This window comes from Vulpes vulpes, chromosome 16 (assembly GCF_048418805.1).
Source record: "Vulpes vulpes isolate BD-2025 chromosome 16, VulVul3, whole genome shotgun sequence".
Classification (NCBI taxonomy): Eukaryota; Metazoa; Chordata; class Mammalia; order Carnivora; family Canidae; genus Vulpes; species Vulpes vulpes.
Genome location: NC_132795.1, coordinates 24,638,672 through 24,654,157, shown reverse-complemented (window position 1 = coordinate 24,654,157; position 15,486 = coordinate 24,638,672). Strand labels below are relative to the sequence as shown.

General features: G+C 40.5%; 1 protein-coding gene, 1 long non-coding RNA gene and 1 other non-coding gene across 11 annotated transcripts in view; 1 reads left to right on the top strand and 2 right to left on the bottom strand.

Moving 5' to 3' along the window:
* The window catches only part of CCDC150 (coiled-coil domain containing 150), a 78,382-nt gene extending 66,958 nt beyond the window's left edge, over positions 1–11,424 (top strand). For 7 of the 8 annotated variants that reach the window (XM_072740985.1, XM_072740990.1, XM_072740988.1 and 4 more), the window contains 6 exons: positions 6,549–6,743; positions 7,156–7,224; positions 7,315–7,476; positions 8,135–8,221; positions 10,471–10,590; positions 11,070–11,424. In XM_072740985.1, the coding sequence (XP_072597086.1) occupies positions 6,549–6,743; positions 7,156–7,224; positions 7,315–7,476; positions 8,135–8,221; positions 10,471–10,590; positions 11,070–11,186 (750 nt within the window). In that variant the 3' untranslated portion in view covers positions 11,187–11,424. The remainder of the gene's footprint in view (positions 1–6,548; positions 6,744–7,155; positions 7,225–7,314; positions 7,477–8,134; positions 8,222–10,470; positions 10,591–11,069) is intronic. The other variant, XM_026002623.2, reaches the window with a different exon arrangement.
* Positions 1–15,486, bottom strand: part of LOC112922910 (uncharacterized) — a 38,163-nt gene that overhangs the window by 7,755 nt on the left and 14,922 nt on the right. The window contains exons 2-8 of one of the 2 annotated variants that reach the window (XR_011997712.1): positions 10,483–10,711; positions 10,037–10,315; positions 9,450–9,667; positions 7,663–7,903; positions 7,252–7,591; positions 2,622–2,665; positions 624–2,148 (exon numbers count right to left, since the gene is read on the bottom strand). This is a non-coding gene — a long non-coding RNA (uncharacterized lncRNA). Of the gene's footprint in view, positions 1–623; positions 2,149–2,621; positions 2,666–7,251; positions 7,592–7,662; positions 7,904–9,449; positions 9,668–10,036; positions 10,316–10,482; positions 10,712–15,486 lie in introns of those variants that run through there. The other variant, XR_003235543.2, reaches the window with a different exon arrangement.
* Positions 4,452–4,504, bottom strand: LOC112922956 (small nucleolar RNA SNORD56). The gene has a single exon (XR_003235566.1). It is a non-coding gene; the product is annotated as a small nucleolar RNA SNORD56 (small nucleolar RNA).

Sequence of the window (15,486 nt, the reverse complement as noted above, 5' to 3'; positions counted from 1 at the left end):
GTTTGAAAATATATGTAATTATGACAGTGCATGAGCGTAATAAGTACAGGGTTATTGTTACGTTGTTAGGGCTTACACCCAGTTGTGACAAAGCTGTGATTGAGGTAATGGTGGAGTATCGAACAGAAAGTCAGTTGGGTGATAGTAAGAGGCCAGCATGTGGCTTGAAGTTAGGATGTGAAGGAATGAGCTAGTGTAGAAAGAAAAGGTACAAATAACTGTACATTGTCAAATGCTCTCAGCTGTCCAGAGTACTTCTCCCTTCTCCACTACCACCTCTTCCTAAAAACCAAGCGGCACTGATTTAAGGGCACTGGAGGAGGATAGGGGCTCTGTAAAACGATTTAAGTAATGTTAAAAGATAAACTGAAGCATACTATATATTTTTAAGACTCTATTTGAGCAAAACTCAGTCCAAATCAGATGGTATCCAATCTAGCAGATAAAAAGGAGCTCCAAAAAAAAAAAAAAAAAAAAGGAGCTCCAAGGAGCGGAATGAGATGAAAGATTTCATAGGCGGACAGGAGCCAGAGATAAGATATATCAGGCAAAAGAGCAGGCTGGTTATTACAAGGTACTTTCCTTTAGGGGAAGACAGGAGTCTTACCAGGCAGATTACCCACCTGTCTTAGACCATTTGCTTGGTGGTTAGCACCCATGATCATGCATTTCAAGGTTTTGAGAGAATCCAGCACACTAGAGAGACTGCTCTGATTATTATAAGGATAATTCCCAATGTCTAGAGTGTCCTTTGGAGCCGTGGTCCCAAGACCCCAGTCAGTCAGAGTCAAGTAAGTGAAGGACTCTGCCGAAGGAGTCACTTTCTTAAACCAGCCAGCTTGTTCAGTGATCTTCCGTAGCTGAGGCTCAGCTTCTCCAGAAGTGTCAGTCTAAATGCAGCGTGTGGTGTTGAGGCCACAGCACAAACACTTCCTTGCTCAGCTGAAAGACAATCCAGCTAATTTCTTCTATTATCTGGAACAAGTTCAGGCAGAGTCTAGGGGTTTTGCTGGGCAGTTATTTATCAGCAGATTCTGCAGTACCTTTGAGTTAAGGAGAGGTTTCTGATTGTGCCCCCATTTGCATTTACTGCTAGCCAAGGCACTAGGGATCTGCCAAAGGAAGCTAACGTTGAATCACGAATGCCTCCTGGTAAGTCCTGATTTCAGTCTGTGGCTCAGCATTGGAAAGGCAACAGCAATGGAGGCAAGTAAAGTTCAAGTCTGTAGACCACACCAGTTTTATTCTAGTTTTGCTTGTCCTTTTCTTTGTATAGAACCTAGATTCAAGATTCCCTGGGGTTGGCATTTTCAACCAGAAGCAGAGAAATTGACCCTTGGGTGTAGGGAGTATGATACAAAGGACAGGGGGCAGAGTTTGAAGCACTGAAATCAGGGAGAAGTATGTGATGGGCAGAACTACAGGATCACCAGTTGTTTGAAGACTGGATTAGGCCCTTTGCAATGGCATTATTTTTGCAGGTCAGAGCAAGGAAAGGTGGGCAAAAGAATCATAAAGACTTGGTGTAAGAATTAAGAAAAGGATGGTCAGGGGATCCCTGGGGGCTCAGTGGTTTGGCATCCTTCAGCCCAGGGTGTTGTCCTGGAGTCCCAGGATTGAGTCCCGTGTCAGGCTCCCTGCATGGAGCCTGCTTCAACCTGTGTCTGTGTCTCTGTGTGTCTTTCATGAATAAATAAATATTAAAAAAAAAAAAAAAAAAGGATGGTCAGAGAGAGAAGGAAGAATGGAAAGAAAGAAACATTCTTGATCTGAAGTCTTAGGAGCAAGCAGTCTAACCCAGTGTCCACTACTTCTCTTCTTCTTAGTTTGATTTTGAGGCCTCCACAACATACTTACATAGGACCAGATGTCAGATGGAGCCTTCTTCAATTGTGAAATATGCACCTATACATAGTAGCATCCTTCCCAGGAATCTCCCTTCTGCAAAAGTATCAGAGTATAACAACAGCTGTTGGTAAATGATAAAAGACTTTAATATGCTCATGTTTAAAAGATCTGGGTGGTTCAGTGGTTGAGCGTCTGCCTTCAGCTCGGGGTGTAATCCCAGGGTCCAAGATCAGGTCCAGCGTTGGGCTCCCCACAGGGAGCCTGCTTCTGCCTCTCTCTCTCTCTCGTGAATAAATAAATCTTTAAAAAAAGTAAAGATCTGATGAGAGTTCACTGTAATGGAATTGACAAGGAAATTTGTTTGTGTCTGTGATATACAGCATTTTAAGATAATAACTAGAATTATGACTGATAAAAGGACACATTAAATTTTTAAGAATTTCCTACAATTGCTAGAACACTTATATTAATAACACATATTGTACAAATATAAGGTTTATCATCACTTATTCGACAATGCTTCCCATGTAATTTAGCATCATATAAACCTAATTAGTTTGACATTTCTCTTTTACATAGTGAAACACAAATCCTTTGAGATTTTGTCTTAGGGACCCTCTGGGAAATCTCAAAGTTATTTTGAGATCAAAAAGACTCCATTTAGAATTTTATTTGGGAAAGTTGTCAAAACATGACTAAACAAATTATTATGAAATATCATTTAAACAAAGTGACAACAGAAGTTTTAAAGGCAAATACAGAAAGTTACATACTTAGCTCTTAAGAAAATCCAGTCTTCTCAGTATTAGTCAAAGACCTGATAAAAGACAATATGAAGCACAGTAAATTATTTTGCTAAGATGCAAAATCTTTGTTTTTCAGGTAAATTACCCCCAAAATTTAAAAAAAAAAAAAAAAAAAACCCCACTTCCACAACCTCTTATCAAGAACAAACCAGCAGTCCAAAAACTGTCCATTTAGTAAAGAAAAAACCAAATTCTAATTATGCGCCAAATTCATTCTTTAAAAACTTGATAAATCCATTCTAACTTAGCTATTTCGACCACACATAAAATTCCCTTTTCAAGATTCCTTTTCCACAAACCAACTTTTTTTTTTATCCATCCCTCTTTCTCATTTTGGAACAGTCATTTTACTTTCCTTACAACTTTTCCTACACAGTTTTCTTACAACTCTATTTTTTTTTAAAGATTTTATTTATCCATGAGAGACACAGAGAGAGGCAGTGACACAGGGAGAGGGAGAAGCAGGCTCCATGCAGGGAGCCCGATGTGGGACTTGAGGAAGGCACTCAACCACTAAGCCACCCAGGCGTCCCACACCTCTATTATTTTGAAGTAATTTTAATTACACATATTGACTAGAATTCTTAACACTTAGAATCCTTATTCCTAGTGAAAACTAATAAGCAATTGTAGAGTATGTTACAATTAACATTCTGTGGGTTAGCAAGTTTAATAAGTAATTCCTTAATTTCTAGAAGTATATTCTTCTTCATAGTAAACTTCCCAGCTTAGCACAAAACATGTTTACTAACAGACACAAATATCTTTAATTTCTCTGTTAAAAGGAAGCCAAAGTGGGTAAACCTATGTTTAGTAATTCATGTTTTGGTATTTTATTTGGAAATGATCTAGATATTCAATGAATATCCATCATTTAATTTGTTTTAGGGTAATTTCAAGGTTTCTAGATACCAAAAAGATTTTGGAAAATTTTATACTATATCTGACAATTATGTTTAGATTACTCATGAAAATTTCTTGCTGACAAATTCTGTAACAGAGATAGATGAGTTTATCTGACTTAGTAAACCTGGTAAAACAGAAGTATTACAGTTAATGCTGGTAATTCTGAAGACATGGATACTTTGTTGACGATTATCCTAGATCATGTTAACTGCAAAAACATTTGGGTTAGTTTCTCTATTTGAGCGTACACTTGATAAAGCTAAGGTTATTGGTTCAGGCTAAAGCTTTTGACTCGTATTTGTGAAGGAGACTTTTAAGATTTTTCATGGGCCTAGTTTTCAAAATATCTTTTCCATTTTTTTTTTTTTCCTTTCTCTTCATGAGAATGGTCTTCATTCTTAGAGAAGACCCAAGTAGGATATTTACATCTCAAAAGGCACAGAAAGAGAATGTAAGTTCCACCAAGGAGGATTTTTGTTCCCTAAATACAGATCATTTACAGTATCTGCAGCCTTAGATGAATAGGGGAGGTTTGGGGTTTGGTAACAAGAATAGATGAGCTTTGAATTGTTTCTAGGGCTGAGTTTCTGTTCTTGTACATTTAATTTATAAGACAAGTACAGTGTTTAATTTCTCAAAGAATTGGGTTGCAGCCTTTAATGATAAACAGGCTGACCCACCCATCCAACTACACAATCTTCAATTTGCTTCTTTATTATCAGGGAGATTTTCAACTAAGATGGAAATCAAAAGATTCCTATGTTCGAGATTTAGAGCTGTGTGCCTTTGGAATTTAGTAAATCCTTCCACAGAGGCTTTAATTTTCTCTCTAGGTATGGTTTCATCTTAGCTGAGGGGAGAAAGACCTTTTTTTTTTTTTCCTCCTCAGCTTCACTCAGACCCAAAGTATCATCTGTTGACGAAACATACTGCCATCATTGCAGAGAAAAGAAAGGAATTTTTAAAAGTCTAGCAGGCTCTGAATATGGCCATCCTCTGGCCATAGAGCTACTTAAAATGGTTTCATAGATCTTGCTAGGTTTTAGCAAGGACAAACAGTAAATATTCCCAGCAATATTGAATAGCCTCATGGATGCAAGAGGGTCCCCAGAAAGGGCGCAAAAAATACTCCCCACCCAAACTCTAGAATCACTCCCAAAGATAACCAAGAGAATTGTCCTGGCTGGCAGCAGTCAGATGGGATAGAACCTGCATTTCTGTCCAACCATATTTTTAGAGCCTCTAACCTAGTGGTTGCCCAAGCCAAGTTCAGGATACAAAACAAGATAACAAGAAGGCATAAGCCGTCCAGGGAAGAAAGATCAACAACCAGTGAGTACTTGAAAGCAGATTAAAAAGACACAATTCAAAGATATAATTTTGTCTGTCAGTCTGAATTTGGAAAGGAAAGGACAATGTGAAACTTTACCTTTCTTTCTCAACCAGACACCACAGAGAGAAACGGAGAGAGCTGATTTTGGGGAGAACTGTTGTCTTTTGCTAGCTTCTGCTCATTTCCCCAGATCCTATCTGTAGGTTCTGGGCAAGTGGGCAGCAGGGGGATGGGGGTGAGGGGGTGGATTCCAGGAGGTCTCATCCTAGTCACCAGAAACCACAGAGGATGAAAAACAGTTTTCCTTCTACCCTTTATAAGTGCTTGTCTTTGCTTGTCTAGAGTACCTCACACATGGATAAGCTTATTGAGGTTGAAAGTTCTCCATGGTAGCCACTATAATTCAAAATTATCTGTCTGTTCAGCCTTTAAGTTTTTATTCACCTGAGACCTCACACTGGACCCCATCCAGAAAAAGAAAGGCTTAAAGTCCAACAGCTGCAACCACAAAAGCTGCAGAGCTAAGATTTAAGAGGGACTGACGCCTGACCTCCAGAGACCTCAAGGAAGCTGGGGATACCTACAGACCTGGTTGCTCGTTGCTCCTGGGGAGCACTGCCCTCCTTCCTTTTTTCTGACACCAGAACTGTTCAATATTTAACATGCCTCAGTTTATCTTTTAAGAGTTTATTTGAACAGAAATTGATTCAAATTGGGCATCATCCAGTCTAGCAGCTAGAGAACTCCAAGGAGCTGTACAAAATGAAAGGCTTTTATAGGCAGAAGGGAGCAAGAACACATTTTACTGCCACTAACTTGAGTTGGTTATTGCAAAGTTTCTTTCAGGGGAGGGCAGGATTGGGAAGATTACCGCACGAGTGGTCGTCAGGCAACTGCTGACAGATTCGTCTAAGAGTTCATTTCTGGGAAAGTCAAAACTATAATTGAATCTTGGTTTGGTGACGTGGGGCTTAGCATAAGGGACTCTGTTTGGGGCTGTTGTCTTGGTTCCAACAATATTCACTATGGTATTTTTTCACTAAACAGATTTATTAAAATCTTTGAAAACTGAAGGCAGTGTAACAAAAAAATCTATGCAGTGGTAGTAACTAGCAAGTATGAATTACTTTCTAATTTTCAATTCTCTAGACACGAGGTCACAAGTGACAGAAGGAAGAGAAAAGCTTATAGCTGAGCAAGTGTGCCAGGCTCTCCTCCTGTACTGTATCTTATTTAACTAGGAATCCTCGGAGATAGGTTGTTTGCATACTTTGCCAGTGATGAACCTGAGCCTTTAGGGAAGTTAACTATCCAAAATTACTTGGCTAGTAAGTGCTAAAGCTGAGATTTAAGCTTAGGTTGGACTCTAAAGTCATGCTCTTAAAAAACAAATGATGAACGTGTATTTACAATATTTATCTGTTCTAGGAAAAATTGTGTTTAGTGTTAAAATTTTTGAAAAACAAAAAAGATGAAAACTCCTTAGACTGTTGCTCTACAAATCTTCTTAATCAGACATCATTATCATTGCCTCACTTAGCCTCCCCTTTAAAAGAAAGGTCAAAGAGAACGAAATATGGGGACAGGCCTCATCATAAGCCTCTCTTACTGAATGAGAGGTGAAAACGATGACATTTTCCCGTTGTGTTCCCCAGCTGAAGAAAGCCCTTGATGAAGCCAACTTCAGATCAGTGGAGGTGACCCGGGCCAACCGCGAGCTGCGGCAGAAACTGACAGAGCTGGAGAAGGTCCTGAACAGTAGCAAGGAGAAAATAAAGAATCAAAAGGCCCAAATCAAGCTCCATTTGTCGACGAAGGCGAATAATACTCAGAATATAGAAAGGATGAAGGTTGTATGAGAAACGCTAAGTCTCCCCTCACTTCCTTAGTGTCTGATGAGGATCTAGGCAGGTGGTGGGGTCTGGTGAAGATGGTTCCAGAGTCCTAACAGCACCTGTGTTCTCTGGGAATTATAGCTGCACCCGGGGAGTGGGCAAAGTCTAAGAGGGGGCTGTTTCTCTTTCCGGCAGAGATACTGCAGTGTAAGTGTGTGGTTTCTCAGCAGCTGCCCTGTGCCCTTGTGGATTCCCTCTGTGTCTTCCACTGTGACTGTACAGGACTCTGCTCTTCCCGGGCCAGCGGGAAGGAGAGCCCAGCAGAGGCATGGGTCTCATGGGATTCCCCCTGTCATCCTGTAGGCAAAAGGGCCAGCCAGTTTTCCCACTAATCATCTTTCTATGTTATCTCCACATTTACTTTCAGCAAATAGAAATGGAATTGAGGCAGATGGAGCTAATTAAGGATCAATATCAGAAAAAAAATTATGAACAGGTAGATGATTCCCACAGACTTCATTACCTTTCACACAAAATCTCCGCCTGGGACAGGTTGACAACTGCTTTCCTCTCTGTGCCCCACCAGTCCTTGAGTATCCAGAAGTTCGTGTCTGAAATGACTAACCTACAGAAGGAGATGCAGCTGCTGGCCAAGAGCCAATATGAGACGTCTGCGCAGAACAAACAGCAAGAGCTGCGACTCGAGGCAGAGCGGAATGTTCGGCAGGAACTGGAGAGCCGGTGCCGGGTAAGAGGCCTCCTCGGAGAGGGGCGGTGGGGGACTTGGACTGAAACCCCACAGTAGAGCACGTAGACTTTCTAGATTCTGTAGCAGAGATGCAAATCTGCAAGCAGGAAGAAGCCTGGAGCTTTGAATATGGCACGTGCTCGCCATTTATAAAATATTCACTCCCAGAGAAGAGCTAATGCTCACCTGTGTGCAAAATACTGGTTCCTAAGTAGGACTCCTGAACTTAATTCCATTGTCTTTCGGGAACTTTCTGTGCCTTGGTTCTTCCCTGAAGCTCAGATATGCCTGTTACTGTGGTAGACTTGAAACTCTCCCCAGCCTCCTGAAGAGCGTGACGTTCTGTCACTGGAAAGGGACTTGAAGAGACCATCAAGCTCTTGCCTTCCAGCAGACATGGTCTCCTTAAAAAAGCATTCCTTCCATTCTGGAAAAAAGATATTGATCACTTTCTCCTCAGGAGAATACAGAAATCAGTCAAAATCTGTCATCGTATGCATCTATGTATACTACTGAGAGGAACAGTTCTTATCATGTATTTTGGTTGCACACCCCATGGTACTTTCCTAATTTTGTTGCTGATTTATAACAACATGGAAGCTTTGGGCTCCATATGGGATGCTGGGAGTTTCTAAAAATCTTTGTATCACATGTTCAGGAATTGGAAGAAACTATCAGACACCTAAAGAAATGTAAAGAGGCAACAGAGCATAAGCTGAAAGAAGCCAGTGTGGAATCAGAACAGGTAAGCCAGACCTATGGGCATAGAAACGTAGACAGGTGTCCTCCGACACAGCAACCCTGAAACCTTCAAGTCAAGGTAAAATCCTTCATTAACAGAGTTGTCAGGCAATAACAACTTACTAAATCTAATGTCTATAATGTCTACTATGAAGAATAATTTTTAGACTGAGGTTCTGTGTCCTGATAAAAGATAACAGAATGCTGAAGTCCTGAGTGAACCTCAAGTCCATTTCTCTACCCCTAAATATAAGAAGGGAAGACCAGCATGTGTGTAGATTTTAATGCATTATGGCTTGACATCACTAATAAAAATGGAAGCTCTTTGTTTAGTCAATAACTAGAAATGTAAAGTAGGCCCTATTTATTTTTATTTTTTTATTTAAGTAATCTTTCTTCCCACCATGGGGCTCAAACTCATGACCCTGAGATTAAAAGTTGCTTGATCTTCCCACTGAGCCAGATACCCCTCGAAGGCCCTTTTAATTTGTGAATTTGCTTTCTCTAAAGCATTTTAAAGGTACTTTTAGAGCTGGAAAGGGTCTTTGAAATCATTGTCTGACACAACCACTCCTCATTTTCCAGATAAGAAAATAGATTCTTAAGGTATACAGTGATGGTGTTGTCAGTTGGTCATGTGTCCCTTTTATAGCCATTAAGTCATAGAAATAATGTGACTGTCAGAACAGCGTATTAAAAGGAATATGCACTCCGACACACAGGAGTTTTGAGTGCCAACTTACCCTTGAGGAAGTTCCATTTTAACTCATCAGTTACCACATCTAGAAAAGCCAGGATATTAAAACTTAACTATTCCATTATTGTTAGATGACTCAGAGTAAGTTTCAATAAGTAGTACCCCCCTTCCCATTCACCGTGCAAGAGGAAACATGATGTGTGGGGGCCATTTCAGGCATCTTTCCCTCCACTCCTGGTAAAGAGCACTGGAGAAAGTTGTCTGGTGTGGTGAGGGAGGTATGAGGGTATCACGGACACTAGGATATACAAACAGCCCCGGAAAATAGTTGAACTTTGTAGCTTTCTGAAAGTTGAATGACAAGGGGAGCTCTACTTTCTTACTATTTAGTACCCACACTAGGACCTGGCTAATCTGGGACAAATACATAGTCACACATATTTACTGTGGACCTGTCCTAGGGTGGGCGCTGTGCTAGGTGATGAAGACTCAGGGTGAACAAGCCTGAGGAAGCCCCTGCTCTCATGGAACTTACCTTCTCCCAGGAAACAGAGAAATACACCCCTCTCTCTCAGATGTCAGAATCAAAAAATGAAAATGCTGGGATCCCTGGGTGGCGCAGCGGTTTGGCGCCTGCCTTTGGCCCAGGGCACGATCCTGGAGATGCGGGATCGAATCCCACGTCGGGCTCCTGGTGCATGGAGCCTGCTTCTCCCTCTGCCTGTGACTCTGCCTCTCTCTCTCTCTCTGTGACTATCATAAAAAAAAAAAAAAAAAGAAAATGCTGTCTAGGAAACATAATCAAAAGGAGGAAACAGTTATTTTACTTTTTATTCTAGAGGATATGTTCTGGAGCTGTTTTGAAACAACCTTATTAACATAAAAGCCAGTCAGCTTTACCTTAAAATACTGAAGTATCTCAAATACACACAAAAGTGCCAGGCACACATAGGCACTCAGTAAATACTTGTCAATTAAATGGATACTGATTCTGGATCATCTTCGAAGTCAGACTACTAGAAGGGCCATTGAAGTCTAACAAAGATAATTTGGAAATATGTACTTAGGAGCTGAAGTATAAAATGTTTTAATGATAAAGGAAATAAAAAGAATGCAACTTACACTAAGCTAGTCCAGTCTGTTACTAATTTATTTTCATAAAGCCCAAAAGAAAGATCTGTGTATAAACTTTGGAGAACTGTTTAGTCTTAGGGAACAGAACTCAAAAATTCAAACTCTGGTTTGAACTACCAATATTCATTGGCAGTGCCTTGTCCTTTCATTCTTATTTTCCTCCTGGGTTCTCTTCCTTTCATTCACATCCAGAAAATATTAATTAATGCTTGAATAGCAGCAGGCTTGCATGCATTCTTCAACTCCACATTCAGAAACCGCTCTCATCTGTGGGAGATACATCATGCGAATAGGTTGCAAAAACCTGGCACTTGCAATTTGGATCTTTTAACATCTGAGTAAAAAAAGTCTCTGAAACTGATACACAAAAAACTTAAACCTTTCTTTGTCGTGATTTCTAATGATAACACGTTTATGTTCAGATAACAGCTAACCTGGAAGAAGCTCATCGCTGGTTTAAGTGCAGGTTTGATGGCCTCCAACTTGAGCTGACAAAAAACCGGTTGCAGAGGCTTCCCCGAGAAGACAGGTGGCTGGAAGAGGTAGGGTATTTAGACGTGGCTGTCTTCAGCAATTTTGGATTTGTTCCTCCTCGGATTTCTCATGGCAGAAGTTCTCTCTTCATCCAGCTACTCTCCCTGCTAATCTTCAGGTTTCTTTAAACTGTAAAGAAAACAGGGATCCCTGGGTGGCTCAGTGGTTAAGCATCTGCCTTCTGCTCAGGGCGTGATCCCGGGATCTGGGATCAAGTCCCACATGGGGCTCCCTGCAGGGAGCCTACTTCTCCCTCTCTGCCTGGGTCTCTGCCTCTCATAAATAATGAAACCTTTAAAAAAAAAAAAAGTAAGATCAACTGTAAAGAAAACAGACTAAATTTCTTCCTTAACAGCTGCACATCTCTCAAACTGTCTAGGTTAGGACCACTCACCTTGATGAATGAATTATATTCATAAAGACAAAAATGGGTCCTCAGCTTTGCAGTTAGTTTTGAACAGTGTTAGGTCTGTTTTCTTTCCAACAGGACCAAGGTAACAGGCACGATATTGCGTCCAGCCAGTCTGTTCTACATCGATGGGAAAATAAACAGAATCTTAAACTTATGCCCAAGAAGTGTCAATCTGAACTAGAGAGAAAGTGACGTCCTTGACAAAGGCGTGCCATCTATAGCTACACGGCCGCGATTTCCTGAGCCCAGCAACCAGAGCTGGCCTTTTTCCACAGTCATCAGAACATGAAGTCTTTGATGTGGGCTGAAGATTTTGGACTTGAGTTTATCATTTTATGAGTTTTCTGATACCAGTACAGAACCACCCCACCTTTTTCGTCCTTTTCCCCATTTTCCACCCAATAAATTTATATTAATTTGTTGTATGATAGATGCTATTGTATGATACTTGGCTATTTTTCTAAGTATATTTTATCAAAATATTTAGTGAGGTCCTAGATGATATGGCAACTAAATGACAAGATATTTTGTTTCAATGAAATGCTATAACATCCGGTAGGTAATCCCTGAAAATGGAATCACCTGGAAAATGATAAAACTTTCCCACCGGTTCTTACAAATGTGTATATACCCTTTTATGCTAGGTAATTATTAGCACATTTTCTTAGCACTTTTCAGTAAGATTCTGTTTTATTGTTTTAAGTAAGTTCTACACCCAGGGTGGGGCTTGCACTTACCCCCGCCCCACGCAAGGTCAAGAGTTGCATGCTTTACTGACTGAGCCAGCCAGGTGCCCATATATCTATTCTTAGAGATTGTAAATGTCCAAAGCTGTAAATACAAAGCAAATTATTGTGTATACCAGTCTGCTGCAAGAAACATGTAGCTCCTCCTTAGTGTAGTAATAAATTCAGCTTTTAAAAAAAAAATTTAGATACTGAGTGGTAGATTATATACATTAAGTCTGGACTACCTAAACAGCTACCATAAGATCTAGTTTAATTGATGCTCAAGTGATGGCAGCTACTGATGGTACTATCAGGACCTATATGAAGTGAGCAATTGTGAAATTGGAGAGAATATCAAAAATAAGACTCCCAGAGGATGAGGAGCCCACCACTCTTTATCTGATATAAAAAGACAAAGCTGAGTTGACTCTGGTAACGGAGAGCTGTGGTGTTAGGCAGGCTCCTCCCTGAGCGAAACAGACTGCTGATCTTATAAAAGGTTTTGGGGCAGGACTTTCAGAGGCTTATGAGGGTTGATATCATCTGTAGAAGTGTAATGTGGGTGAGACTCTTAATTGGCATTCAGGGGTAAGTTTATTAGAGCACATCCATTCCTATTGTCTGACTTTCAGAGGTGGGGGCTCACTGATTGGCAGCCTGGCAAAAGCCGCCTCACGTTGTCTAACTCCTACGGGATTTATCCCTTTGGACTCTTCATAAGGAGATATAGTCAGTTGAGGGTGCCAGGGAGTCAGTCTTGAAATAGTCTAACCAAGAGCCCCACAGAACGGTTGACCTTAGTCCTGAATTCTTCATAGGAAAAAAGATCCCAGTTACTGCATAGGAGAGATGATCAACCTTAATGGGTTGTAAATCTACTGTTCCTGAGTGTTGTCATGACACTGACCGTTACTGGCCAAGAATACATTTATCTTCCTCATCCAGGACAGGGGCATTTTTTCTTCACTTGTGTATTGTCCTCAAAGAGTACCATCATCGATAATGTCAGTGTAACATACCTTTATATTGTTTTTTTAGGTTGGCTATACTAAACATTAGCTTCGGAGAAGTGAATTGTAGAGTTATGTTGGTGATCATTTCTAGTAAAGCTTATAGTTAGAACGCCCTATTCAGAGTAATGAATTTGCCGAAGTGTTTCTGTAGTACCTTTGTCAGGTTCCATTGTGGGCCTCTGCTTTCATCCAAAACAACCAAAAAACAGACAAAAAGTCAAACAATGATTTCTAAGACACCAGACATGAAACAAGGAACAGTGATCCCTGAGAGAAAGGGAATAAATGATGTGAACCCTACTATCGCCCCAGCTTACAGCCTTCAGAGACTTTACCTGCATTGCAAGGAGGGGAAATCGGTGGGCTCCCTGAGGAGGCGCCAGAGCTCAGGGAGACAAGGACTGCTGGAGTCCAGGACCGAGTCCCAGAGGGGAGAGAGCTGCACGGAGGGAGAACTTCAGAGAGGTCCCAGAGGTCCTCTGAGTATTCAGCTGCGTCCCAGTCAGCACACACACAGGAGGAAACCACCCAAAGCTGGAGAAAGAATCATCCCAAAGGGTCCGAGTTAACCACCTTAGTCCAGCCAGCGCTGGACGCATCATTACGTTTAGTCTCCGAGGCTGGGTGGGATTTGTGAACACAGTGTCCTGCATGTAGTATGCGTACTAACAGCCTTATCTACAGATCTAGTAATTTCACTAAAGTTGTCTTGTTTAGAAAAAGAATGCTTATGGCACAAACTGATCTTTATACCATTAGTTCTACTGTAAGGTGATGACTGCGGAGTGTGTTAGAAGCTGAAGGCAACTGAATTACAAGTATATGTTCTTATCGACAACGTCAACTTGATTCAGCTCAAACCAAGGAATGGTTTAATTCATAGCTAAATGGATAGCCAATGTGGCCAATTCATTCTAAAAATTAGATCAAATATCCCTTAAATTAACTTCTTGGTTTGATTTATCCTTGTAGATTTTTTTTTTTTTTTAAACTAAAACACCCCAGTCACTGGTCAGTCCTTGACTAATCCTTGAGTGGTATTTAATTTTATGTTGGCTGAAGGCTTTCCTTTGACAGGCCATACCTAGCTTCTATGTTGTACTTGAGAGTTTTCTTTTCTTTTTTTGAATGATGAGGTGCTTTAACAGCTACCCACTGGAATATTATTTGACTGGGAAGCAATTTATGATTTCAGGAGTTAATACAAATGGTATCTCAAATTGCTGAGGTTTATAAAGAGAATGTAGAGGTGAGGATGTGAAGACACCCTGATAGCTCTGGCTGGCTAGGCAGGATGGCCTTCCTCCCTTGCTGAGTTAACAATGCTCAGCGCGCGCGCACACACACACACACACACACACACACACACACACACAGTATCAGTTCCCACCAGCCAGAATCAGAAACCTCATGATTTACAGGGCATTGGGGGGTGGAGTATACTAAAGAGTATTGGTCTCAGAAGTAGAGACTAGTAAGCCCTATAGTCAAAACTGCTCTGCTCCTACCTAATCTTAAAAGCAAGACCCCAAATGACCCATTTCCAGGTTAACTGCATTCTGACACAGAGCTTAAGAATATTTAGAGGAATACAGGGGCACCTGGGTGGCATAGTCCATTAAGCGTCTGCCTTTGCTCAGGTTATGATCCCGAGGTCCTGGAACTGGGCCCCGCATCAGGCTCCTTGCTTAACAGGAAGCCTGCTTTTCCCTCTCCCATTTCCCCTGCTTGCACACTCTCTATCAAATAAGTAAAGTCTTTTCTTAAAAAAGAGGAATACAAAAATATATGGCACCCATCAAAAGTAAAAAATAAAAGTCACAATTTGCATTATCCAATCCAAAATTATCAGGCATAAAAAGCAGAAAAATTTGACCCAGAACATAAATGTTAGAAGTGACAAAGACATTGAAACAGTTACTGTAGCTATATGTTCAAAGGATATTACAATGATGGATAGTAATAGAAATTGAAAATACTTCATAATTATTAACTAGTAGAAAAATGATGGGTGATTTTGCTTTAGTAACAGAGATTTACCACATGTGGTAACATCAGATTTAAAGGAGATGCTAATATAAGATGTGAGGATGCTTTGACTCATTTTTTGACAACTGTAGTGGTTCTGAATCAAGGAGACTAAGCTGTGGCTACTGAATTAAGGGGTAGGGCAATGGTATCACATCTGCTGTGTTGTTAATTCCCATAGAGCACATGGCCTGACTTCTCATGTTAGTACAAAAAGATTTATGAAATCTTGATTCTGGGAAGAATCAACCTGGACTCTGACTTTGCTCCAGGTAAACAGTCTATGGAGTCATTTGCCCTTGGGGATTCTGATACTATGGCTATTTTTTGTTTGTTTTGTTTTGGTCAGTTTTGTTGAGGTATAATTGACAAAATTATAATATACTGAAGGTGTACATCATAAGGATCCAGTATACATTGTGAAGGTCTTCTATCACCTCACATATAATTTTGATAAGAACATTTCATTTTTACTCTCAGCAAATTTCAATTATATGATAGAGTTGATTCTAATTGTCATACTATACATTCGATCCTCAGACCTTATTCATCCTGTAATTCAAACTATACTTTTACCAACCTCTATTTTCTAACCCTTAGCCCCTGGCAACCACTTTTCTGTTCCCCGTTTCTACGAGTTTGACTCTCTTTTTTTTTTTTTTTTTAAGATTCCACATATAAGTAAGTGTCTTTGGTAATCTTTTGAGGGTTTCTTTTTTTAAG